General features: G+C 43.3%; 1 protein-coding gene across 1 annotated transcript in view; it reads left to right on the forward strand.

Annotated features, from left to right (window-relative positions):
• MINAR1 (membrane integral NOTCH2 associated receptor 1) overlaps positions 1-26,717 on the forward strand; it is a 140,451-nt gene that overhangs the window by 99,525 nt on the left and 14,209 nt on the right. Inside the window, exons 2-3 of the mRNA XM_073569010.1 lie at positions 20,164-22,316; positions 22,440-22,694. Coding sequence (XP_073425111.1) covers positions 20,184-22,316; positions 22,440-22,694 — 2,388 coding nt within the window. The 5' untranslated portion in view covers positions 20,164-20,183. The remainder of the gene's footprint in view (positions 1-20,163; positions 22,317-22,439; positions 22,695-26,717) is intronic.

Consider the following 26,717-nt stretch of genomic DNA (forward strand, 5'->3'; position numbering starts at 1 on the left):
AATGTCACAATTGACGAAATGCTCCCTGGTTTTCGTGGCAGATGCGCATTTCGTCAATACTACCATCAAAACCTAGCAAATACGGAATAAAAATGTATGCCCTTGTTGATGCCAGTAAGACCTACACATACAACATTGAAATTTATGCTGGAAAACAGCCAGATGGTCCTTACTGTGTCAGCAACAAACCCACTGATGTTGTGAAAAGAATGTCTGAGCCCTTATTTGGATCAGGTCACAATATAACTGCTGATAATTGGTTTTCAAATTGTGATCTTATTGATTATCTAAAAACGCAGAAGCTTTCATATGTCGGAACTGTAAGAAAAAATAAAAAAGAATTGCCGACACAGCTTGTTACTGTGACAGGGAGAAGACAGTACAGCAGTATGTTTGCATTCCATGATGGAAAGGTTTTGGTTTCCTATGTACCACGCGAAAAAAAAAATGTACTTCTTCTCTCAACGCTTCATAATGATGATGCCATCGATCCTAAATCTGAAGCACAACAAAAACCAGAGATTATTACATTTTATAATGAAACCAAAGGGGGTGTTGATACAGCTGATCAGATGTGCTCAACTTTCAGTGTCAGCAGAAACACCAAGCGCTGGCTAATGGTCATATTTTTCGCTATGCTAAATTTGGGTGGTATAAATTCACAAATCATTTACCTTGAAAACCAGCTTGAACCACTCCGTAGACGATTGTACCTGAAAAAATTGGCCCATGAACTAATGCTTGGAGAGCTACGCAGAAGTATCAAAACCATCGGTATCCCCTCTGGCCTTCAAGTTAGGCTCAAAAGATTCCGCCCAGATATTGATACTGAAAATCCAACACCTGTACCACCTCCCAAAAGAAGGAGATGCACCACCTGCACCATGGAAAGCGGGAACAGAAGGCTTTCTAATTATGAATGTCTCAAATGTCATCATGCAGTCTGCCTCACACATGCAAAAATGTATTGCAATTCTTGCTCTTTGCTTTGCAAATGTGTTTTTTCTGGGGAACCTTCAGGATCTAATTCAGATTAATTTTGTGTGTAATATTATTCTAGGTGCCTAGAAAATGTTTTTGTGCCAAAATTTTCTCTTTTTAATACCCGTTACTTGATATAATTGGGGGCTATTTGGTGGGAGTTTTGAAATTTGTGTATATCAAAGTTATTACTTTATGTTGAGTAAATGGGTTTGTTTTGCACCTGATAATGTGTAGTCTCTTTTATTACATCCCTATGAAGGTCTCTGATCACTTTTAGATCACTGAAATTGAAAAAATTAGATATTCTAGGCATTTTTCTAGCCTGCGCTTGACAGGCACATTGTTCCATTACGAGTTAGTGCGAATATTGTTCCTGACGGAGGGCTAGTGGAAAAGAGACTATTTCTGTGCCCATGGACGTAGGGGCTCTTTCCCTGAAGGAAAAGGAGAGACAATGCCGGAGAGAAAAGCAGTTATGCTTCTACTGCGGTAAAATGGGACATTGGAAAAGGGAGTGTCCTGATTGTCCATCCTCAACTCGGTCGACGGGAAGCGACTAGGTCTGGGTAGTCAGCGGGGAGACTACTTAGACCCTCAGGTACCCTTTTCCTCGTTTTCTAAGGTGTTGCTTCATGTGGAACTGTTAGTGGACGATTGTTGTTTTCCCTTTACAGCTTTCGTGGACTGCGGATCATCCATCAATCGCATTGACTCCCAATTGGTCACACGCTGTAAGATAGGGACAGTTAGACTTAAGGTTCCGATCAAAGTGGTGGCCATTGACTCCTCCCCCCCTCACTAAAGAGGGAATTCTCTTTATGTCTGACTTGTTTTTGCTCAAAGTGGGCGCTACCCATGTGGAAAAATTAAGTTGTTTGGTTCTGGACAATCTACCAGCAGGATTGGTGTTGGGCATGCCCTGGTTACAATGCCATAACCCACTCATTAACTGGAAAATGGGGGAGATTGTTCAGTGGGGGTTTAATGATTCGATGTTATGTGATAAGTCTGCACTATTGGTTGAACCTGTTAAATCTGTATCTATGTCATCTGTCGAGCTGGAAGGTATTCCGGAGTACCTGAAAGAATTCGAAGATGTGTTCTCTGAAAGCGAGGCTGAGACGTTGCCGCCACATAGACCCTTTGACTGACTGCGCTATCAAGTTAGTCCCGGGGGCTAAATTGCCTAAAGCCCGTCTGTTTAATTTATCTGGCCCTGAGCGCTTGGCCATGAAAGATTACATTGCTGAGAGTCTTCACAAAGGACACATATGTCCCTCAGTCTCACCAGTGGCGGCAGGGTTTTTTTTTGTAAAGAAAAAAGATGGTGGTTTACGTCCCTGCCTCGATTTTCGTGAGCTCAACAAGATTACTGTACGTAATACGTACCCCCTTCCGTTGATTCCCGATTTGTGTAACCAACTTTCAGGGGTAAAATGGTTCTCCAAACTCGATCTTCGGGGGGGCATATAATTTGATAAGGGTCCGGGAGGGGGATGTGTTATGAATGGGTCGCCGAGAAGAAAAAAAAAACAACACAAGCTAAGTCTCAGAAAACCAGAGAGGTTGGTAACTATGCAGACTGCAGATTCCTGATCCTAACCACGCAATTGGAGCAGCAGTCGTGGAGTGTTCCTACGATGGTCCTAGACGCCTCGTCACAACCGGAGAGCTAAATAAGCCTAAAGCAGGATTAGAGGAAAACTAACTGCCCCAGAGCAGACCCCAAAGGAAAGACAGCCCCCCACATGTATTGACGGTGAAACAAGATGAAAACACAAACAAAGGCAGGAAAATAGGCTGACGATGGGGCCAAACTAACTAGAAAGGACAGGAAAGGAAAGACACTGTCTGCAATCTGCCAAAAACCCTACCAAAAATAATGTCCAACTCTTCTGATAGCAAAATTGACCCTGAAGTCACTAGACTTCTCCCACTATATCAGCACTCTGAAATATTCTGAGACAGAGCAAAAAGAGGCCAATCTAATAAGGGACAAAAAAGGCAAATTGGCAAATACAGATAAATAAGAGTGGAAATTCAGCACAGCCCAGCCGGGCTGGCTGACCACGCAAAAAACTGAATTGACCAACAAGAGCAAGTGTGAACATTAGCAACAACAAACTTAACTTGAGAAGACTGGAACAGAGCTGAAGTCCAAGACCTGAGAAGCAGACTGAATCACCAGCACCAGGGTAGGGCGTCGGCTGTCTTATATCCAGTCTGATACGCCAGAGATCCAATCGTTATCCTCCTCATCAGGTGGCAGATCACTACCAATTAAACCAACCTCACTACCTCCTGTCACCACCAGAGGGAGAACGGAAGGAGAACTCTCAACTGGTGGAGCAGAAAATGAGCTCATAACAGGGATGAATGGAAAACCGCGTTCCTCACGACCGAGGGACTGTTTGAAAATTTAGTCATGCCGTTTGGTCTTACCAATGCCCCAGCCATATTTCAGAATTTCATCAACGTGGTATTCTCAGATTTCATTGGTCGTTTTGTTGTTATTTACTGATACGATATTCTGATTGACTGTCGGGAGAGTATATCTCATCTGAATCATGTACGAACCATTTTCCAAAGACTGAGGGAAAATCATCTGTATGCCAAATTGGAGAAATGTGTGTTTTTTGTTCAAGAATTGTCTTCTTTGGGATTAATTGTGTCCTGTGAGGGTTTTCGCATGGACCCCATGAAGGTGCAGGCCATTGCGGATTGGGTGCAACCCCGAGACCTTAAGGGTCTTCAGCGCTTCTTGGGGTTCGCCAATTATTACCGCAAATTTATTCGGGGGTTTTCACAGGTGGTCAAACCACTCACAGATCTTACTTGTAAAGGTGTGGATGTAAGAAACTGGTCCTCGCTCGCAAAAGAGGCCTTTGCGACCCTGAAAAGAAGCTTTATGTCTGCTCCTGTGTTAGTACAGCCAGATCCGTCCAAACCATTTGTCGTGGAAGTGGACGCCTCTGAGGTGGGGGTGGGGGCGGTGTTGTCCCAAGGGCCTGCCACTCTAACCAACCTCAGGCCATGTGCTTTCTTTTCCAAGAAGTTCTCTGCTGCGAAAAGAAATTAACGTAGGCAATAGAGAGCTTCTTGCTGTCAAATTGGCTTTTGAAGAATGGAGGCACTTTTTGGAGGGGGCCAGTCACCCGGTTACGGTGATCACGGATCACAAAAATTTGTCATACATTGAGTCTGCTAAAAGAGTAACGCCCAGACAGGCCCGTTGGTCACTTTTTTTTTCCCGTTTTCAGTTTACGATTACATTTCGTCCAGGGTCTAAGAATGTCAAGGCTGATGCCTTATTGCGCAGTTTTCAGCCGGTATCGCCCCGAGCCACCGTCCTCCATTCTTCACCCTGGGGTTATGATAGCAGAGGTCTCATCTGAATTGGAACGGGAGATTCAGGGGGCCCAGTCGCGGGCCCCGGTGGCCAAGCCGGAGGGGAAGTTGTTTGTCCCAGAGCAACTTCGCCTGAAACTCTTGCAGGAGTTCCATGAATCCAAGCTGAGTGCTCACGTTGGTATTTCAGCCACGCGTCTGGCGGCGGCTAGGATCTTTTGGTGGCCTACCCTTGGTTCGGACATAAAAAAATTCATTGCTGTTTGTGGGGTCTGCGCTCGTTCTAAAAGCTTTCATAGCCGGCCGGGGAGCTGATGCCCTTGGCAGTGCCCGAAAGACCATGGACTCCCTTATCCATGGATTTTGTTACCAATCTCCCTCCATCTAAGGGTAATACAGTGGTATGGGTAGTGGTGGACAGGTTTTCTAAGCAGGCTCATTTTGTACCCCTGTCCGCACTACCATCAGCTGAGATGTTGTCCAGGTTGTTTGTGCAGCATGTGATCCGGGTGCATGGGGTACCCCTGAATGTGGTGTCTGATCATGGTGTGCAGTTTGTGGCTATGTTTTGGCGTGCTTTCTGCAAAAAATTAGGGATGTCTCAGTCCTTTTCGTCTGCATACCATCCTGAGAGCAATGGTCGGACGGAGCGCACTAACCAGTCCCTGGAACAGATCCTCAGGTGTCTAACCTCTGCTAGACAGAATGACTGGTGCGATGCACTACCGTTGGCTGAATTTGCCTTCAATAGTCGGGTGAGTCAATCCACGGGTATGACTCCTTTTTTGATCAATTATGGGTTCAGTCCTCATTTTGGGGAGTTTTCTCGTCTGGACTCGGGGTGTCCCGGGGCTGAGGGCTCTTATCAGCGATTACAGAATACGTGGGCAGAAGTTCAGCGGAGTATATCTAGGTCTCAGGGCAGGTATAAATTTTTCACGGGCAGGAAACGAACACCAGGGCCCACGTTTCCGGTTGGAGACAAGGTTTGGCTCTCCACGCGAAACATTAAGTTGAAGGTTCCTTCAGCCAAGTTGGGGCCCAAATTCATTGGCCCATACAAGATTGTGGAAAAAATCAATCCAGTGGCGTATAGGCTGTGCCTTCCACCTTCTTTCAAGATCCCTAATGCCTTCCACAAATCTCTACTGAAACCTTTTGAAGCAGTCCGGGGAGATTCCGAGTCAGCTGCTCCTCCTGTTTTGGTCGGGGGGCAGGTGGAGCATGAGGTTGGTCATATCGTAGATTCCAGGTTGGTACGGCGGTCGGTAGAGTACCTGGTTCATTGGAAGGGGTATGGACCGGAAGACAGGTCCTGGGTACCAGCCCGGTTGATGCATGCTGATCCACTGGTGCTGGCTTTCCATGCTAAGTACATGGGCAAGCCAGGGGGTCCAGAGGCTCCCTGTTGAGAGGGGGGTACGGTCATGATCTCAGTGCGGGTTTGACTCGCACACGTGGGGTTAATGTCTGGAACCAGTGCTGATGACTGGCATTTCTGGGGTTAAAGGTTGTGATCCCAGTGCAGGCTTACCTGCACACCTGGGGCTATGATTGTGGCCTCTCCCTGGTTCTGGGAGAGGCTTCTTATAGCCTCAGGATGCTCCCATCCCCGTCAGTTATACTTTCGCCCTTGGCATTGTGTGGTGACCCCTGAGTGTGTTTGTGCTGTGTTCTGTTTGCTTGATTCTCTGTGTACGACTCGGTCTGTTCTCTGGATATTGCTTGGTACCCTCTATATCTGTTTGGTTTTGACTTCTGCTTGGCCCTGACTATCCGTTCTGTCTCATCCCTGGTACTTTACTGATATCTCTGTGTATGACCTCAGGTTTTGCCTGACTCTGAGTATTTCTGTATAGTGTCCTGCCATCTCTGAAAGCAGGTCGCTAAGCCCCGCCCCCTTGCAGTCACATGACCGTAGGTCCTGTGACTGCTTGCTAAGCTTCAGCATCCACAGGTCCTGTGTATCTGTACTTTCCGGCTATACCTGACCCCGGGCCCCCTACAGTGCGGGTGAGTCCCTGCTCAGCGGAGGCTGCATGCCGGCGCTGACAGGATCCTGACAAAGGTCATATTTAATTTTCTTTCCCATTTAGTCATGAATTGAGGGGTTTCCCCCGTATCATAAAGGATCTTATATATTTTGGATACTCTTCTTCGGTTTTGTTTAATATTCTTAAATAGACCTCGTACTGGACTGTCAACTTTTGGGTTTGAAATATCTGGTAAGTGGACCCTAGCTGATTTTCTGAGGATAAGAAGTTCAGGGTCTATAAGTCTAATATTAGCGAATAAAGATTTTATCTTGTTTGCAGTAAGAGCTTTATTTTTAAATATTAAATTACCAAATTGGTTTATTAGATAGGTTTTCTGATGTTTTAATTTTATTTTTTTAAGGATTTACTGTATATCTATTTGAAATCAAGTATAATAATCGAGTATGGACACAAATATTAGGGATTAGACTATTTTTTGTTAGTTTTATTCCAAAGTCTTAGGGTCCCATCTCACTAAACGATGCACCAGCGATCCCGACAACGATACGACCTTGTCAGGATCGTTGGTGACTCGCTACATTATCGCTGGTGAGCTGCCAAACAGGCAGATTTCACTAGCGATCAGCACCAGCGAGGACGCTGGTATCCAAGGTAAATATTGGGTAACTAAGCGCGCGTGTCACTTTGTTACTCGCTATGTACCTTGGATACCAGCTCCCAGCGCCAGCACGCCGGTATCCAAGGTAGACAGCGGGTAGTTAAGCGACATGCGCACTTAATTACCTGATATTTACCCTGGATACCAGCTCCAAGCATCTGCTTACAGCTCTGGGAGCTCGCTGATCGTTGGTCTCCCGCTGCCACGCGATGCGTGCTGGCTAACGGGAGACCAACGATCAAAAAATGGCCCAGGACATTAGAGCACGATCAGCGATACCCGGCGGGGGGGGCCGGTCGGTGATGTGTGCCACACACAGCGAGATCGCTGGCGAGATCGCTGTTGCATCACAAAATCAGCGATCTCACTAACGATCTCGCTGTGTGTGACGGGGCTTTTAATGTTTAGTGAGTGGGTTTGCTGTTTTGCCATATTTGAATGTACTTTACGGAGTTAACCATAGGCAGTTGTTGATGTTTGCACTAAGAGAGCTGAGTTCTAGGTTTACCCATAGTGTTCTGCCTTCTTCCATGTATGACGCTATGTGGATTCCAGCATACGGCTTAACCTTTCATCCACTCCCAGAAACAAGACTGTATGGGTGCTTAAGTCTATTATTTATTGGGATGATATGGACGTTGGGAGATGATAACAGATGGTATAGTAGAACACAGTTGTAGATGATATCAGGAGTTGTTGAACAAAATGTGGATGATTCAGGCAAAAACTACAAAAGACGGAAAATACAGCATGTCAGTACTAGTAGACAGTATACAATACACAAATACTGGCAAGTAATAGCAATGTGGTATCACAACAGTATCAATGATACAGGATGCTGTTATCATGCATTATATAAGAGCTGAGCAATATAACATACACAGCAGCAAAGGAGCAGCAAAGGAGAAAGAAATATCTAACACAACTAGTGGCTGCCAGCTTTACACTCACTGAACAGAGGATGTATAACTAGAGAATGCTTATAACAAACATGCAGTGAAATAACATCACAGGAGCTGAGCATGCATTGCAAACATCATGGAGGGCTGCATTATGGCTACTAACACTTATGTATAACTTATAATTGCATTATCTTACCAGAATCAGCTTGTTATAGCAATGGTTTTGCAAAGAGCTGAGCTGAGCAGTTGTCAGCTACTCCTGAGATGGCTGGAGAATCGTTACATGTTGTTGAACAAGGCAAGAAGAAGGGGGTGGTTCAGAACAGTTAACCAATCGGAGAACAGACAATTCCAACACATGAATAAAAAGAAGAAGGGCAACTTATGACACCTACTGGCTACAGCTGGAACAGCACCTAAAAATATCTAGCTGCACTGAATGGGCAGAACACAGTTTTCTAGGTGGGTTATATGCTATTCCATGGAGCTGGCAAAAGGTGTAGAAAATCTATATTTTTCGAATTCTGGGTGTCCTAGTCCACCTTTATTTTTAGCTTTTGCCAGTGTTGAATGTTTAATCTTATGACCTTTGTTCTGCCAAATGTATTTTGAGATCAGTTTTGATTCTTTGTAAGAAAAGCTGTGGAATATCAATAGGTACAATTTGGAGAAAGAATACGATTTTGGGGAGAGTAATCATTTTTAATAAGTTAATTCTTCCAAAATAGGAAATGGGGGCTTCTTTCCATGAGGAAATGTCAAGTTCTAATTTATGGACTAGTGGTAAAAAGTTTAAGTCATGGAGAGAAGATTACTGATTTTGGTCCCTAGGTATGTAATATTGGAGCAATTATTTTTAAAAGTGGTGATTTGTGATTTGCTATGACAGTTTTCCAGATCTATATTAATGTTTAACAGCTCAGACTTGGAAAAATTTATTTTTAAGTTTGACATGAGACCAAATGTGTGGATTTCTTGGAGTAATGTTTTAACTGTTTTACAGGGATCTGTTAGATAAAAGAGCACATCATCTGCAAATTCAGCTATTTTATGTTCTGTTTTAGACCTTTGATTTTAGGGTTCTGTTTTATTTTTTGCAAGAAAGTTTCCATTACAAGAGGGAATAAAAGGGATGATAGTGGGCAACCCTTTCGCGCCCTGTTTCTGATATTAAAGCTAGGGGAAATTCTCAAAAAGACCCCTGGACCTCTTTTGACCTTTCCATTGACTTCTATTAAAAATTTATAGAGCATCTTCCAATCGAAAAAGGAGTAAAGAATGGTCAGGTCACTTATTTTAACCGTTTATAGAAACCTGAAGTGGTTAAAAGACGCTCAAAAGACTGAACATATGAACAGCAAATTGTCTTCACATAAAAATGAATATGTTCATTCTTTTGGAACTTTAGCTAGCACTTTTCAAGAGGTTTTGGAGCAGACCCACCTGAAAAAACGTAGTATGCACATACCCTTACAATGTTTGCCACAATATCGTGAATGGTTCTGTCGGGTTTATGTCAGAATCCAGTATTTTGGAGATTTAGGTGGAACCCACAAATTAGATGGGAACCTAGCCTTAAAAGGTATCCAAAGTGTTATGTACGCCAACAGTATACTTGAAAAAGCATCAAATAAACCCATTAAAAACAAGCCTTCACTCAGGTCTGCCATCTGTCAATGAAAATTTACATTCTCTCAAAGTAAATGCCCCATTACATTTAGCGATGCACCAGCGATCCTGACCACGATATGACCCGGTCAGGATCGCTGGTGCATCGCTAAATGGTTGCTAGTGAGCTGCCAAACAGGCAGATCTCACCAGCGATGTAGCGACGTCGCAGCGGTCGTACTTACCTTTCAGATGTGGCGATCCTGACGTCCTCCGCCCACGTCCACGCGTTGCTCGTCGGCGCCAGCAGGAAGCCCAGCAGGAAGCGCCCGACGAGAGATGGAGCTGCGCGATCAACGACAGACAGCGGGGGAGCCGGTCGGAGGTAAGTATCACACATAGCGATATCGCTAGCAATATCGCTGCTGTATCACAAAATAGGTGACGCTTTAGCGATATTGCTAGCGATATCGCTACGTGTAAAGCCTCCTTTACTGATAGCACAAAGGCTCTGGAAAAGCTACATGACTGCTCCCTTTAGAAAAAATGCAGCAAAATCTGCGCTCCTAAATACAAATGCCCCCATCTCTTCTTACGCGTAGCTGCACACTGTGTCTAAACTGCAATTAGCATCCACATATTCGGTATCACTGTAGCAGGAAAAATCCATCTAACATTTTAGAGGGTGTACATCTCCAGAAGCCCAAGGTGGGCACGATGTATTGGGCACTAAGCTGCCATACTTGCAATTTTCACTCTGCAACATCATCTACTTATTTCTGGAAAACAACAGTGCGGCCAAAATTGTCTTTACTTCCATATGTGAATTCCCAGAGGGGTGTAATTTCCAAAATGGGATAAATTGAGGAGCTTTTTGCTTTTCTGAAACTTAAAGGCTCTACTAATGGCACCAGCAAACTATTCCAGTAAAATCTGCTCTCCAAAGACAGTACTGCTTCCCTTCCAAGCCCTGCCATGTGGCCAAAAAGTACTGCATGACCACATAGGAAGTACTTCCGCATTTTTGAAGATAGTACAATAAATTATGGGGCCTTGCTCACCCAATATCCCTTGTGAAAATGGAAAAACTAAGGCTAAAACAAAATTTTAGAGGTAAAAAATTTAATTTTTTTATTGAGTGCCCTATGTCATATAATTCTGTGAAATGCTTATGGTGTCAACATGCTCATTACACCTCTAGATGAATTCCTTGGGGATAGTTTGTAAAATGTGATCACCTATTGGTGGAGAGGGTTTACTGTTCTGGCGCCTCAGGATCGCTGATAATGTGGCATTACACTGACATACCATTCCAGCTAAATCTATATTCCAATAGGCGCTCCGTTCTGAGTTTTTCACTGTGCCCAAACTGGTTACTGAGCAAATGAAGTATTCATGTACTGAGGAGTAATTCTGTAAAATATTGTGTGGTCCATTTTCTTCTACTACCCATTGTAAAAATTTAAAATTTGGAGCTAATGCAACATTTTAGTGGAAAAAAAAGCCATTTTTCAAATCCACAGCCCAATGTTTTAAAATTCAATGCATCATTCCAGGAATATAAATACTCACAAAACTCCTAGATAAATTCCTTAAGGGCTTTATTTTTTTTTTACCAAAATAGGGTCACTTTTGGAGGGTTTCTGCTGTTTTGGCATTTCAGAGGCTCTCTAAATGAGACATGGCTTCCACAGTCTATTCCAGCCAAATTTGCACTCCAAAACTAAAATACTGCTCCTTCATTTCTGAACCCTGCTGTGTGCCCAAACAGTAGTTTCTAACCACATATTTGTTATCAATGTATTTAGGAGAAATTGCACCCAAGTTGTTGGGTACGTTGTCTCTTTTTACCATTGTGAAAATGAAAAATTTGGGGCAATTATTTAGTAAACAAAAACAATTTCGTTAATTTTATCCATCCACATTCTGCCACATTCTGCTAATTTCTGTGAAGTACGGTACCTAAAGGATTAATAAGCTCTCTGAATGTGATTTTGAACACTTTGAGGGGTGCAGTTTTTAAAAGTAAGTATTTTGGGATTTTCTGTAATGTAGGTCCCTCAATGACATTTAAATAATGCAGTGATCCCCAAAAAAATGATTTAGCAACTTTCATTGAGTTTTCAAAAATGAAAAATTGCTGCTAAAATTTTAACCTGTACAGCTGACATGTGCCCCCAACAGCTGCAGGTGGAATCACGATCCACCCACGGCTGTTAACTAGTTAAATGCTGCTGTCAATCTCTAACAGCGATATTTAACTCGCGTTTACTGGAAGCATGTCGTAAATACCGCCCATCGGTGACCCCACATAATCGCAGGTCACCGATGGGTTGGCATGACAACCAGAGCTCTCCAGCAGACCTCTATGGTTGTCATTGCCAGATTGCTATGAGCGCCATCCTGTGGTCGGTGCTTGTAGCAAGTGAGCATTTATGCTACACACCAGCGATCTGATCATCGCCTGTGTGTAGCAGAGGAGATGAGAGTACTGCAGCTTCTAGTCTGCCATGGAGACTATTGAAGTATGCAAAAAGTAAAAAAAAAAGCTTTTAAAAAATATTTAAAAAATTAAAAAATATAAAAGTTCAAATCATCCCCCTTCACCCCAATCAAAACACGGGTATTACATACCTGGTAATGTGTTTTTTTCATGAGACATGACGGCACCACGAGAGGGGATCCGCCCTACGAGGACAGGAAACCTTCAAGATAAAAGGGGGCGGCTCCTCTCTCCGCATCAGTTGTTTTACAGAGCACGAGAGGAACTCCGCAGGTTAGTGCACACATAATTAATACATATTTTACACTGCTAAATTTCCAACACCAAGGGAGTGTATAATACTAACGAAACACCCAACTAATGACGTGATCAAAATAGGGCGGGAATATAAGGGTGCCGTCATGTCTCATGAAAAAACACATTACCAGGTATGTAATACCCGTGTTTTTCCATTCTACATGACGGCACCACGAGAGAGTTACAGAGATTTGTATTCTCTTTAGGGGGGGATTACTGCCTGTAACACTCTTCTCCCAAATGTGAGATCAGAGGCAGCAGATAGGTCTAATCTGTAATGTCTGAAAAAGGTAGATGGAGAGGACCAAGTGGCCGCCTTACAGATTTGGTCGATGGATGCGTCCGCTCTCTCTGCCCAGGACGTTGCCATGGCCCTCGTGGAGTGGGCTTTTAGGCCCTCTGGAACAGCCCTGCCTGCACTACTATATGCTAGTATGATGGCCTCTCTCACCCATCTAGCTATAGTTTGCTTAGAGGCTTTAAGGCCTTTCCTTGCCCCCTGATATGAGACAAATAAGGCCCTCTGTTTCCTCCATGGTTTTGTCACCTCTAAATACTGTAGGATACATCTCCTAATGTCTAAGCAATGTAATCTCTCTTCCTTTTTGTTACCGGGGTTAGGACAAAAGGATGGCAAGATTATTTCCTGAGCTCTGTGGAATTTCGACACTACCTTAGGGAGGTATGCTGGATCTAATCTTAACACGACTCTATCGTCCATAACCTGAGTGTATGGCGGGTATGCTGATAGTGCGTGCAAGTCCCCAACCCTACGTGCCGATGTGAGTGCCACTAACAAGGCTGTTTTTAAAGTTAACACTTTATCTGATGTTGCGTTTATTGGTTCAAATGGACTTTCCGTTAGGGATGATAGGACTAAATTTAGATCCCAGGGAGGAGGTTTAGGAGATGGGACAGAGTCAGCTCTAGTACAGGCCCGGATAAATCTGGCGACCCATCTATCGCTTGCCAGGTCATAGTTGAATAATGCTGCCAGGGCTGAAACGTGTACTTTCAGGGTGCTGACCGCTAAGCCCAAGTCTAAACCCCTTTGTAGAAACTCTAGCACTGCCCTCACAGGTACTTCCCCCTCCTGTATTGGGCCTGAGGTGGACAAAAATTTTCTCCATATTCTCCCGTATATTTTTGTAGTCACTGGCTTTCTGCTACTGATTAGGGTGGCAATCAACCTTGCTGAAAAGCCTTTCTTCTCTAACAGTGACCTTTCAAATTCCAGGCTGTCAAATGCAGCCTGGAATTCGGAGGGTGATTGAAGGGACCCTGTGTTAGGAGGTCATGGTCCTCTGGGAGCACCCATGGGTCTGTCACTGACATCACTCTTAGCCAATAGAACCACGGCCTTTTTGGCCAAAAGGGAGCTATCATAATTACTCTGGCTTTATCCTCCCTGATCTTCTTCAGGACTAATGGAATAAGGCATATCGGAGGGAAGGCGTACAGGAGACCTGATGTCCATTTCATTCTGAAGGCGTCTACCGCCAGTGGCATGTCTGCTGGCCTTAGGGAGCAGAATTTTTGAACTTTTCTGTTGGTTTTTGAGGCGAAGAGATCTATTATGGGTTTTCCCCACCTCTGCACAATTTGTTGAAAAATGGACCCTTTTAGGCACCATTCGCCTTGCTTTAAGTGGTTCCTGCTCAGAAAGTCTGCCTTCAGGTTGTCTGCGCCTCGGATATGCAGGGCCGATAATGAGAGAAACTGATGTTCCGCCAGAGTCAGGATTCTCCTTGCTATTTCCATTAATGACCGAGAACGGGTGCCCCCCTGATGGTTCACGTATGCGACTGCTGTACGATTGTCCGATAGGACTTTCACATGATGTCCTCTCAGGTGTGTAAGTAATCCTTCCAGCACTCTTTCGATGGCTAGTAGTTCCCACTCGTTTGAGGATAGATCTTTTTCCCCCTGAGCCCAAGGATCTTGGAGCCATAGGGTGTCTAGATGGGCTCCCCAGCCCCAGGGACTGGCATCTGTCGTGACTACTCTGGAGGCTGTATATGTCCAGGGTACTCCCCTCGGAGAGGACTCTATCTGTAACCACCATTTTAGTGACTGGAGTACAGGATCCGGGATGGTGAGCTTCTGTTCTAACTGCCCTTGAATCGTCAGATCGCTTTGTAACACGTACCACTGAAGCTCCCTTGTGTGAAATTGAGCCCATTTTACTGCTGGTATGCAGGAGGTTAGGGACCCCAACACTGACATGGCTTTCCTCAGAGTCATTGTTGGCTTTCCTAATGTTGTTCTGATTAGGTTTTTGATTTTCTCTTCTTTCTCCTCTGGGAGGCGACACTCCTGTATTACCGAGTCTATTGTTAGGCCCAAAAAATTCTGGACCATCGTTGGTTCCAACCTGGATTTTTTGAAGTTCAGTTGCCAACCCAGAGTCTGAAGAGTCTCTATCACTATCTTGACTTGTCCCTGACAGTGAGCGAAATCTTTCCCCACTATCAAGAAGTCGTCCAGATATGGTATTACTAGAGCATCTTTTTCTCTGAGATGTGCCGTGACCTCCGCAATTAATTTCATGAAGACTCGGGGGGCTGTTGCTACCCCAAAGGGCAGAGCCTTGTACTGAAAGTGATGCCACTGAGATTTTATGTGGACTGCCGCCCTGAGATATTTGCGGTCTTGCTGCCGGATCGGGACATGATAGTAAGCATCCTTGAGATCCAGGACCGACATGTAACACCGAGGGAAGAGGAGTTTCACTGTAGATCTTATCGTCTCCATCTTGAATGATGGGACTTCTAGATACTTGTTGAGGCCTTTTAGATTTACAATTGTCCTCCAGGAATCGTCTGGTTTCTTTATCAGAAATAAGGGGGAGTAAAAGCCTTCCTTCTTTTCTTTTTCTGGAACTTCTTCCAGTACGAGTTTTTGTACAAGCGATAATACCTCCTCTTCCAAACTCTTTTGTCTTTCTTGAGATGATTGTACCGGAGTTTGAATGAATTTTTGTGGTGGCCAGTGGTGGAATTTTAACTCCAGACCTGACCCTACTATCTGTCGGATCCAGGTGCTGGATGAGATCCTTTCCCAGGCTGGGAGGAAGTGAGAGAGCCTTCCCCCCACCTGAGAAGGACCGTCACTGGGCGGGTTTTTTGGCTTCTCTAGGGGGCTTGCTGAAATAGAAGCCTCTCCCTCCTCTGTATCGCTTGTCAGAATTGTTTCTGTCACGATCTTTAAATTGTTGCCTTCTGAATTTTCGGCCCCTCTGAAAGGAGCGCCGAAAGGCTTGAAATGGTTGTTTCGGAAAATTCTTTTTTGTATCACTCGCTTTTTCCAACACTTCATCCAAAGCCGGACCGAATAAGAAACTTCCTTCACATGGTAGAGAGCAAAGTTTCATTTTTGCCTGGGTGTCCCCCGGCCAGCATTTAAGCCATACCGCACGCCGTCCTACATTGGTTAAGGCTGCTGATTTTGACACTAGTCTGGCCGAATCTGCTGATGCCTCTGCGAGAAAGTCCGCCGCCGCTCTAATAGCCGGCAATGATTCCAGAATCGTCTCTCTGGGAACTCCTTGTTCTAATTGATCCTCCAAGTTGTCTGTCCATATCTTTAGGGACCTAGCCACACAAGTGGCTGCGATGGCGGCCCTTAGTGTGCCAGCCGAGGTTTCCCATGCTGCCTTAAGGCAATTGTCCGCCTTTCGGTCCAGCGGCTCTTTTAGAAACCCCAGGTCCTTAAAGGGTAGGGAAGATTTTCTGGCGACCTTTGATATTGCTACATCAATTTTGGGGGCCCTATCCCAGGATGAGGATGCCTCTTCCTCAAAGGGGTATCTCCTCTTCAGGGAATTCGTTATCTGGGACTTCCTTTCTGGCTTTTCCCATTCGCGTTTTATGGGTGCTTTTAGTTGCTCATTAACAGGGAAGGTCTTACGTTTTTTCTTTTGCAGTCCACTGAACATGAGATCTTGGGCTGTCTTTTTTGTCCGCTCTTCTACTAGCCCCATGGTAGATCTAACTGCTTTAATGAGTTCATCCGTAGTTTCTACTGGAAACGTATCTTCCCCGTCCGAGCTACTTCCTGAATACTGCGACTTATTTGAGTCGTCCTCTGACCCTGTAGAGTCTTGTTGAGAGACCCCTGAGGGGCTTGATCTCTTAGTTTTCCTCTCTGTATCTACAGCTTGTAATGCCCTTACTGACTTGGAAACTTCTGTCTGAATTATGGACCTCAGACTATCCGAAAATGAGGGTGTCTCCTCCGCTATGGTCTTGTTAATGCATTCCTGGCATAACTTTTTGTTCCAGGCTGCTTCTACGGGATTTTTACATAAAGCACATTCTTTATTTTTTGACTTTCCCCTATATTTCTTAGGGACCTCCTATACTCCACCCGCCAATGTATGTAAGAGGAGGAGGAGAGGGAAAGAGAGGAGAAAAAGAGAAAGAGAACAGACATTAGATTACTGGACTTTCTCGAAGTTCACTCACCACTCGGACGCTTCATAGAACGGGTACCGGATCTGGAGGTTGGCTGGTCCTTTCACTGTCTCCCAACGAGACTATGGACCCCTCTTTCCTGCGGTGACGACCCGCCCGTGCGCTGCCCGAGTGGCTCACACTACTGCTGCGGCGTGTCTTTGCTTTCTCCTCTGAGCACGACCGCCTCTCCTTTGCTTCCTGGCGCGGTTGCACATGCTCTGGCGAAGGGCTCTCCATTATGCTGCTTATGGCTGCAAGCAGTCACTTCCACTCCAAATTGGTGCTGTGACGCCTGCTCACCTTTTCTGGCGATCTTAAATAGCACCCCCTTTTTTTTTTTTTTTTTTTTAAAGCCCACCTGGTCTCGCACCTGCCCCGCTTGCTGTGTGGACGCGCGCGCGTGCGTGCGTCATGCCTCTGCGTGCCCCCCCGGGACCGTGCACACCTTCTGCCTCTCCCAGGCCCCGCGGTGCTGTGCGCGCCGCTCTACTTCCGGGTTGCCGCAACCACTTCCGGTTCATCGGCCATCATGCGCGCTCCCAACGCGCGCCTCTCCCGGTGCGGCCATACGAACCCGGGCCGGGTGAGCGCTTGGGCCCTGCTTGTTTCGGGCCGCCAGACACCCCTTACCTGCGCGATGGATCCCTTCCTGACCTGACTGCAGGTATACTCTCACTCCTCGCTGTTCTTTGCTTGTAGAATTACAGATCTCGGGATTTTCCGCTGCGGGGTCCGGTGTCTGGTCTCCAACAGGGAGGGTACACCGTCTGTGGCCTCCGAGGAGCTCTCTGCCCGGGCACCGATGTGTCTCCTGGGCTGCATGGCCACTGTATGTCAACAGGGAGGGAACACTATAAGTGGCCTTCCTGGACCTTCTTTGTGTGCTGACATCTTGGAGGGTCCACCGCCAAGGTACCCCGCTTCGCCTGGGCATCTGCCCCACCGGCTGTGGCCATGCCTTCGCTCAGGGGGGACATAGGTATATATGGACCCCGAGGCGACTACCGGTACCCGGCGTCGGGTGTAGCAAACCCATGCCTGCCATTAATCACCCGACCCAGGTCCAGGCATCCTCTTCTTCGGAATCTTCAAAGAGGCTTTCATCTTGAGGGTTCCCCGTCGAGGACAGGAAACCAACTGATGCGGAGAGAGGAGCCGCCCCCTTTTATCTTGAAGGTTTCCTGTCCTCGTAGGGCGGATCCCCTTTCGTGGTGCCGTCATGTAGAATGGAAAAATAAAACAATCCCCCCAAAAAAACAAATATAGGTATATTTGGTATAGCCACGTTCAACATCACCCGGTCTATCAATATAAAAAAATAATTAACTCAATCGCTAAACGGTGTAATGAGAAAAAAATTCCAAATATCAGAATTACATTTTTTTGGTCACTGCTACATTGCAATAGAATGCAATAATGGGTGATCGAAAGATCATATCAACACCAACATGGTATCAATAAAAACATCATCTCGGTGTGCAAAAAATAAGCCCTCACCCAGCCCCAGATCGTGAAAAATGGAGATGCTACAGGTCTCGCCATTTTTTTTAACCAAATTTTGGATTTTTTTTACGCTACTTAAATAAAAAAGAACCTATACATGTTTGGTGTATATGAACTCTTAATGACCTGGACAATCATAATGGCAGGTCACGTTTACCATTTAGTGAACATGGTAAGAAAAAATAAATAAACAAAAAACAACCGTGGAATTGCACTTTTTTACAATTTCACCGCAGTTGGAATTTTTTTCCCGTTTTCCAGTACACAACATGGTAAAACCAATGGTTTTGCTAAAAAGTACAACTTAAAATAAGCCCTCACATGGCTATTTTGACTGAAAACTAAAAAAATTATGGCTCTGGGAAGAAGGGGAGCAAAACACAAACACAAAAATGGAAATGCCTCTGGTCATAGAATCATAGAGTTGGAAGGGACCTCCTGGGTCATCTGGTCCAACCCCCTGCTCAAAGCAGGATTCACTAAATCATCCCAGACAGATGTCTGTCCAGCCTCTGTTTGAAGACTCCCATTGAAGGAAAAATCACCACCTCTCGTGGCAGCCTGTTGATCACTCTGTCAAAAAGTTTTTTCTAATATCTAATCTGTGTCTCCTCCTCAGTTTCATCCCAGTGCTTCTAGCCTTTCCTTGTGCAAATGAGAATAAAGATGATCCTTCTAAAATGTGACAGCCCTTGAGATATTTGTAGACAGCTATTAAGTCTCCTCTCAGTCTTCTTTTTTGCAAGCTAAACATTCCCAAATCCTGTATCCATTCCTCATAGGCCATGGTTTGCAGACCGATCACCATTCTGGTCACTCTTCTCTGAACTTGCTCCAGTTTGTTGATGTTTTTTTAAAATGTGGTGCCCAAAACTGGACACAGGATTCCAGATGAGGTCTCACCAAAGAGGAGTAGAGGGCAATAATGACTTCATGTGACCTAGACTGTATGCTTCTGTTAATACATCCCAGAACTGCAATTGCCTTTTTTGCTGCTGCATCACACTGTTGACTCATATTCAGTCTGTGATCTATTAGTATACCCAAGTCTTTTTCACATGTGCTGTTGCTTAGCCCTATTCCTCCCATTATTTGCATTTATCCCTGTTAAAAACCATTCTGTTAGTTGCTGCCCACTTCTCCAGTTTATTTATATCTTTTTGAATTCTCTCTCTTCTCTAGTATTAGCTATCCCTCTTAGCTTTGTGTCATTAGCAAATTTAATCAGTTTACCCTCAATTCCTTAAACTAAATTATTGATACAGATGTTGAACAATACAGGGCCCAGGACAGAGCCCTGTGGTACCCCACTTGAGACATTCTTCTAACTGGATGTGCAGCCATTTATGACCACTCTTTGGGTCTGACTAAGATCGTTAAGGGGTTAAGTTTTCTAACATCCTAACATAAAAGTTGTTGAAAAATGATACTCACAAAGTAGACATTGGGTATATGTTATTTATTAACTATTTAGAATAGTATGAATATATATTTTTAGGGCATCCAAATTCAAAGTTAAAAAATTAAACATTTTTACAAAATTATAACAAATTTTAAATGCAAATCATATCGACCTGCATTTACTACTAGCATAAAATACAATCTTTCATGAAAAGTAAATAATCTCAGAATCACTGGAATATATAGAAGCATTTCAAAGGTTAAAGTGACATGTCATATTTGAAAAATTTGGCCCAGTCAGAACAGTGAAAACTGACTTTGGTGGGAATGGGGTAAAATACACAAAGTTTACTTGATGTCCCTTTAACAATGCAGGGGAGTGGTGTTAAATGTAGTAATACCTGAATTTTAAGGTTTTGGTTGACGTTAGGTTTTTAAACTTAATTTGTACAATTAAGTGCAAAATAACATATTTGTTGTAATGCAATTGTTTTATCATTTGTAGGAACATAGAAGCCAGTCACCATGAGTGATGCTCAGGACTCTTCCTATCTTCTTGTGAAGATTTTAGAAGATTTAGACTCCAAACAAAATTCAGTTTCTTACCAAGACCTGTGTAAATCTTTATGTTCCCGATATGAACTACCTGAACTTGCAAAGCTGCGCAGTCTCCTTTACTACACTGCCTGTCAAGATCCCAGCTTTCCGGCAAGTCTGTTCCGAGACAAGATGAGAAATGCCGCAGAAAATCAACAGTCCAAAAAAATTATAGCAGCTGCAGATATAGTCACTATATTTAATTTAATACAAATGAATGATGGGGCTGCCAAAGAAAAATTGCCCATTCAACAGCAGTCTCAGCAAAAAGAGGGCATGCAATCCGACACAGATGTTTACAGTGGCAAAGAATTAGCCTCACATAAAGAAGCACATAAACGAGATACCAACCGGAGTTATTCCATCACCAGGTCCTCCAGCTGCCACAAAGAAGAATGTGAAGGATGCCATACATTTCTCCCAGAGCCAAATTTCCTCTTAGGAGTTAAACAAGAAGGAAACAAGCGGGCAGCTTCCATGGAGAGATTGCAAGCTTTGGACTCGTACCCTATGGTAACACCGCAATCCTGTGAAATGCAAAGCACCTATTTCCCGAGTCAGCCATTATCAGAGCCAGATTCACTGCCACCTACACCCAGTGAAGAACCTTTCAGACTTCCAGCTTCCAGTGGACAGAGAAGAAACATTTTTAAGGATGATTTTCATAACTTAGCCAGAGTGTCACCTAATGTAACAATGAAAAAAAATGAAGGAAAAATAAGTCCCAAGACAGTTTTTTTCAATCATAGTTTTGAGATGCCATATAGCTCTCACTATCTAAATACAGCATACTCCTCTTCGGAAGACTTTCGAAGAGCGAAACATGAAAGCTTAGATGATCTTCAGGCTTCCACATACTTCGGTCCAACAACTGGTTCAGGATTACCAGATCAAAAAAGGTTTAATAGTAAGCCTAAACACCTTATAGGAAAACCAGTAAAAAGCTGGAGTCTAAACACTGAAGAGGTACCAGATTTTGAACGCTCATTTTTTAATAGAAAAGAAGAAGCTATGTGTTATCCAAGCACAGGCTTACCATCAGCAAATTTTGTTTCAGTGCCAGAGCGACATCATTCCTACTTACCAGACCTAGCTTTGAAATCGAATGGAAAAAATTTTTGTGAGCCTCAAGATGTTGAAAAGCAAGAGGCATTGAGGAGATTCAGAGACAAAGGCACAAAAACACCATCCTGTCAGTTTAGCATAGAGAAGACAGAGAGTGTTGGTACACAGACAGAACAAACTGATGCAAAAAAGGGAAAGGAACCAAACATCCCTTCCAACTGCAGCCGCTATATAGAAGGCAGGGCTCGAAACCAGTCGGAAGCAGATTCAGAAATCATTAGTGATGACATAAGTGACATATTCAGATTCCTCGATGACATGAGTCTTTGTGGATCCTCTGGCATTCCTCAGTCCTCTTGTTATAATAGCAGTGGTTCATTATCTCAAATTCCACGAGTCGAAAATGAAAGTTCTCCAGAGCATGCAACAAATAGAGCAAACAGCAAACCCACCAAGGGCCCAAGGGGGGAGACTTTTGAAGAGGAAGAACTAAAATGTAGTGTTAGAAAGTTAGTCAGAAGAATTGGAGAGATAGAGAAGAAGTTGGAGTCACTTTCTGGTGTGCGTGATGAGGTATCCCAAGTGTTAGCCAAGCTAAACAAGCTAGATGAAAGAATACAGCCTCCAGAGAAAGCAAAGTTAGAGATCGATAGTCAACCTCATAGTGATGCCACTTCCAGTACCAGAGCTTCACCAAGTTCATTTCAAGATCAAAACTCATCCCACAATGGGAACGTGGAAAAACCTGACTGCTGTTGTCCAGACATTACTAATGCTACCACGGAAAGTCTGAGAGTTAAAGCCATGAAAAAAAACCTTTTCTCTCAAAGGTCTGTTCGATCATTAACTGAAGATATAACTACTAGTGAGTCTAAGCCTGGAAACTCCCAGCTTGAATGTCGATCTTGGGGATTCCCTAAACAACCCAGCATATCTGAAGAAGAAAAGAAAGATAAAGGAGGATCAAGTAGAGACTGGCACCGCAAATCAAAAGAGGTAAAAGAGCAAATTTACATTAAAGTAAATATGAAAACTCAAAAATATATTCTTGTCTATATGTTGTATTTAATGCAAAACAGGTGATATATACTTAAACTGTCTCTTTGTTATTTGCTGCAGGTGGAACGCCAGCATGAAATACCTCATTTGCACAGAATGCCAAAACCAGCCAGGGAATCCTATATGGTGGAACAAGTGTTCAGTCCTCACCCTTATCCAGCATCGCTGAAGTCCCACATGAAAAGCAACCCCATTTATACAGACATGCGCCTAACAGAAATGGCAGAGTTAAAACGAACCCAACCATCATGGACAATAGAAGAATATGCACATAACTCAGGAGAGAAAGGGCGTCTGACGGCACTGGATCTCCAGGTAAATTGTAACATATACACTATTCTCATGACTGCTTACAAAGCAAATATCTTTGTGGACATCAATGAAATTAGAACCTTTAAATACCTAATTCTGTGCACAACTCAGCGTTTACGATATTATGTACAGTTATGGCCAAAAGTGTTGGTACCCGAAATTGTTCCAGAAAATAAAATATTTCTCCCAGAAAACTATTGCAATTGCACGTTTTGTTATACACATATTTGTTTCCTTTGTGTGTTTTGGAACAACCCAGGAAAAAGGCAAGCTAGACATAATTTCACACAAAACCTCCCCAAATTGTCAGGACAAAATTGTTGGCAACCTAATCTTCAACTTAATATTTAGTTACACACCCTTTGGAATAAATAACTGCTATCAATCGTTTCCTATAACCATCAACAAGCTTCTTACAACTCTTAACTGAAATTTTTGATCACTCTTCATTTGCAAACTGCTCCAGGTCTCTCATATTTGAAGGTGTCTTCTCCCAACAGCAATTTTAAGATCTCTCCACAGGTGTTCAATGGGATTTAGGTCCGTACAAATTGCTGGCCACTTCAGAACTCTCCAGCACTTTGTTTCCATCAATTTCTGGGGGCTCCCTGAAGAATGTTTGGGATCATTGTCCTGCTGCAAGAGAAATTACCTAGGACCCAAACCCAGCTTTCTGACACTGGGCACTACATTGCAACTCGAAATGCGTTGGTAATCTTCAGATTTCATGATACCTTGCACACAGTGCCAGAGGCAGCAAAACAACCCCAAAACATCTTTGAACCTCCACCCTATTTCACAGTAGGTACTGTGTTCTTTTCTTTGCAGACCTCATTCCATTTTGATGTGTCAGCAGTGGGGTCCTCCTGAGTCTCCTGCCATAGTATTTCATTTCATTCAAATTTCAATGGATAGTTTGCTCTGACACTGATGCACCCTGAGCCTACATAACAGCTTAAATTTATTTGGAACTTGATTGGGGCTGCTTATCCATCATCCAGACTATGCTGCGTTGCCACCTTTCATCAATTGTTCTCTGCCGTCCACATCCAGGGACATTAGCCACAAGCTAATGTAAGCTACTTAATTATGTTGCACACTGTGAACAAACATCAAGTTCTCTGGAGATGGACTTGTAACTTTCAGATTATTGATATTGTTCAACAATTTTGGTTCTCAAGTTCTCAGACCGGTCTCTTCTCCTCTTTCTGTTTTCCATGCTTAGTGTGACACACACAGACACACAATGTAAAGATTGAGTCACCTTCTGCATTTTTTATCTGGTTTCAGGTGTAATTTTCATATTGTCCATACCTGTTACTTGCCACAGGTGAGTTTGAAAAAGAAACACTTGAAACAAAGTTATTTACCAATTTAACAATTTTGTCCGGCCCATTTTTTGGATGTTGTGTGAAATTATGTTAAATTTGCCTTTTTTTCCTTTGTTTTTGTGTGTTGTTCCAATACACTCAAAAGCAATAAACATGTGTATAATAAAACATGTGTAATTGCAATAATTTTCTGGAAGAAGTACTCCATTTTATGGAACAATTTCAAAGGTGCCTACACTTTCGGCCAAGTCTGCATAGTCAAAGCAATCTAAAACTAGCTAATTACTTCAACAGCACATATCTCAATCCTCTCATTATGGTCACACAGATTTGGACACTAAAAATATAATTTTTATTCTGGCTGTGTCCACTACAAGTTGCAGGGCTGAGTTTGAAGAGTCATGCTGTGCTGACAGACATCCTTTTAAATCGGTGAGATGGCTCTTCGTCAGGTCAGTCTCCAGCTCTTCTCCTGTAAAAGTAAACTCAAATTTAATCAAACTGATTAAAATAAAATAAGCTTAGACAATCTGTCAGGAGAGAAGAGAAACGAATTGTTAGAATGGAAATGAAAAACTTGCAGTATATGGGAATAATGAAGAAGAAGAAGAAAAGCGTCACAAAATGTATAGGAGAAACCCATTGCAAATATGTTTCATTTCATTAAAGCATCACACCAGTGTTTTTTTTAAATTTCACTGCTGGAGTGGTGCTTTGAATATAAGGCACCTGCACTTTTTCTGAAACGTACCTGGCTGCCATCTTCCCTTTCTATCAATGCTGCTCTGGCAGTCTGTTACCTGGCGGATCGCTCCAGAGTTTCATGGCGCGAGCCGTCGATCATAACTCAATACAAGTCTATGAGAAGCTCGTTCTGGCCTTCATATACTTGTATTGAGAGCTTGTGATGTAACTTCTGACGTCAACCCGGTCAGGAGTTGTGGTCACAAGATTATATCGTGGGACCAGAGAGGCACCGAAAAAAGGAGAAGCTGCCAGAGGAAGGGTATAAGACTGTGGGCAGGGACCTTACATTATAAGCACCACTCCAGTGATGAAGGCAAAAACACTGTAGTGGTGCTTAAAAAAATTCTGTATATACAAAGGTATTCATAGCCTTTAAAGAGAAGTTGGTAGGTGATTTTTGCAAATTTTTCTGATAGCAGTATATGATAGAGAGAAGCTGAGGCCTGTGATACATACTATAGGTTTATATGATTTGGAGCAAGATTTCAGCGTAAGGCCATGTTCACACAATATTTGGTCAGTATTATACATCAGTATTTGTAACCCAAAACCAGGAGAGGAACAATCAGAGGAAAAGTATAATAGAAACATGTCAGCACTTCTGGATTTATCAGCCACTCCTGGCTTTGGCATACAAATACTGAGGTAAAATACTGAATGTGTGAACATGGCCGAAAGTGTTAAAAAGCGTTCATCCTGACTGGACTCGTAGTAGAGACAGTGAGAGTCCTGCTTACCACATTCACACGATATGATTGACTGTATACTCTGTGCACACAGTAATACAGGCAAAGCTGTCAATCACTGTGTATGGGTGGGCTAAACAGGACTCTCATAATCTCTTCTAGGAGTCCAGTCAGAAATTACTGTGTTCTTTTTACTTCTGAAATCCTGCCCAAAATCGTGTCATCCTACATATCAGAGAGATTAGCTACTCGCCCTCTATCATATTCTGCCAGAAATGTTTGCAATAAGTTTTATTTAGAGACCATACATGACATGTTTGTATCACAACTTACTCTATTGTATAACTTTGGATGGAAGCACGTGTTGTATACCACTGTACAGGTAAAGTGTGGCCTGGGTTGGCCATTGACTCTTACTGTGAAAAATGCTTTCTGCACATTTTACATTTTACAGAGAACCTGATACATGCTGCGCACAGATTGGGAAGCATATATCAGACACTGGCTATATTAACTCCAGGTATGTTTGACTCTGAAATGCTATGGCATGGCAGAGAAATATGTACATTAAAAGCCACCGGTGACTGAGCAGTGCTTGAGACTAGTGAGATGGGCGGGCCGCCGACGGCTTCTCCACACCCGCTGCCTCGGAGTGACAGGTGTCTGCCTATGTGCGGATACAGGGAAAAACCTGTCAGTCCAGGGCAGGGGGCCTGTCTAAGTAGTCTCCAGCACTGCTGCTTTTAAATGTTAAAACAAACGAAGAAACCGAGAGCAATGTCTAATAATAAAGTTTTTATTTTATTAAATATCCAACAATATTGTATATATATATATATATGTATTTAAAATTACTGGTAAGGGGAGGCCAATGCCAAAATGAAGGCACAACCTGGGGACAGCATTAATCACTTCAATTAAAAGTACCCACAATAGTATCACACAATATAAAGTGAAAACAAAAAAAATATATATATATAAATATAATATATACATATATAAAAACACATATGAAAAATGCTGGTGCTAGTGTAAAAAATGTGTAAACATATAATACGTGTGAGCAAGAGAAAAAAATATATGAAGAAAGAAAAAATGCTAAAATAATTGGCCAAGTATATATTTCCGCATAATAAAGTGCAATGTGCCACAAATGTAAACAGATAACGTGTGCAAAAGAAAAAGTTTTTTCACATATATGTGAGAGCACAAACGAAGTGCTGAAATAATTTATAATAAATGAGCTGCCACAATTAAAGTGC

The sequence above is a fragment of the Dendrobates tinctorius genome, unplaced genomic scaffold (genome assembly GCF_039654945.1).
Source record: "Dendrobates tinctorius isolate UK_male_01 unplaced genomic scaffold, ASM3965494v1 ptg000022l, whole genome shotgun sequence".
Taxonomy (NCBI): Eukaryota; Metazoa; Chordata; class Amphibia; order Anura; family Dendrobatidae; genus Dendrobates; species Dendrobates tinctorius.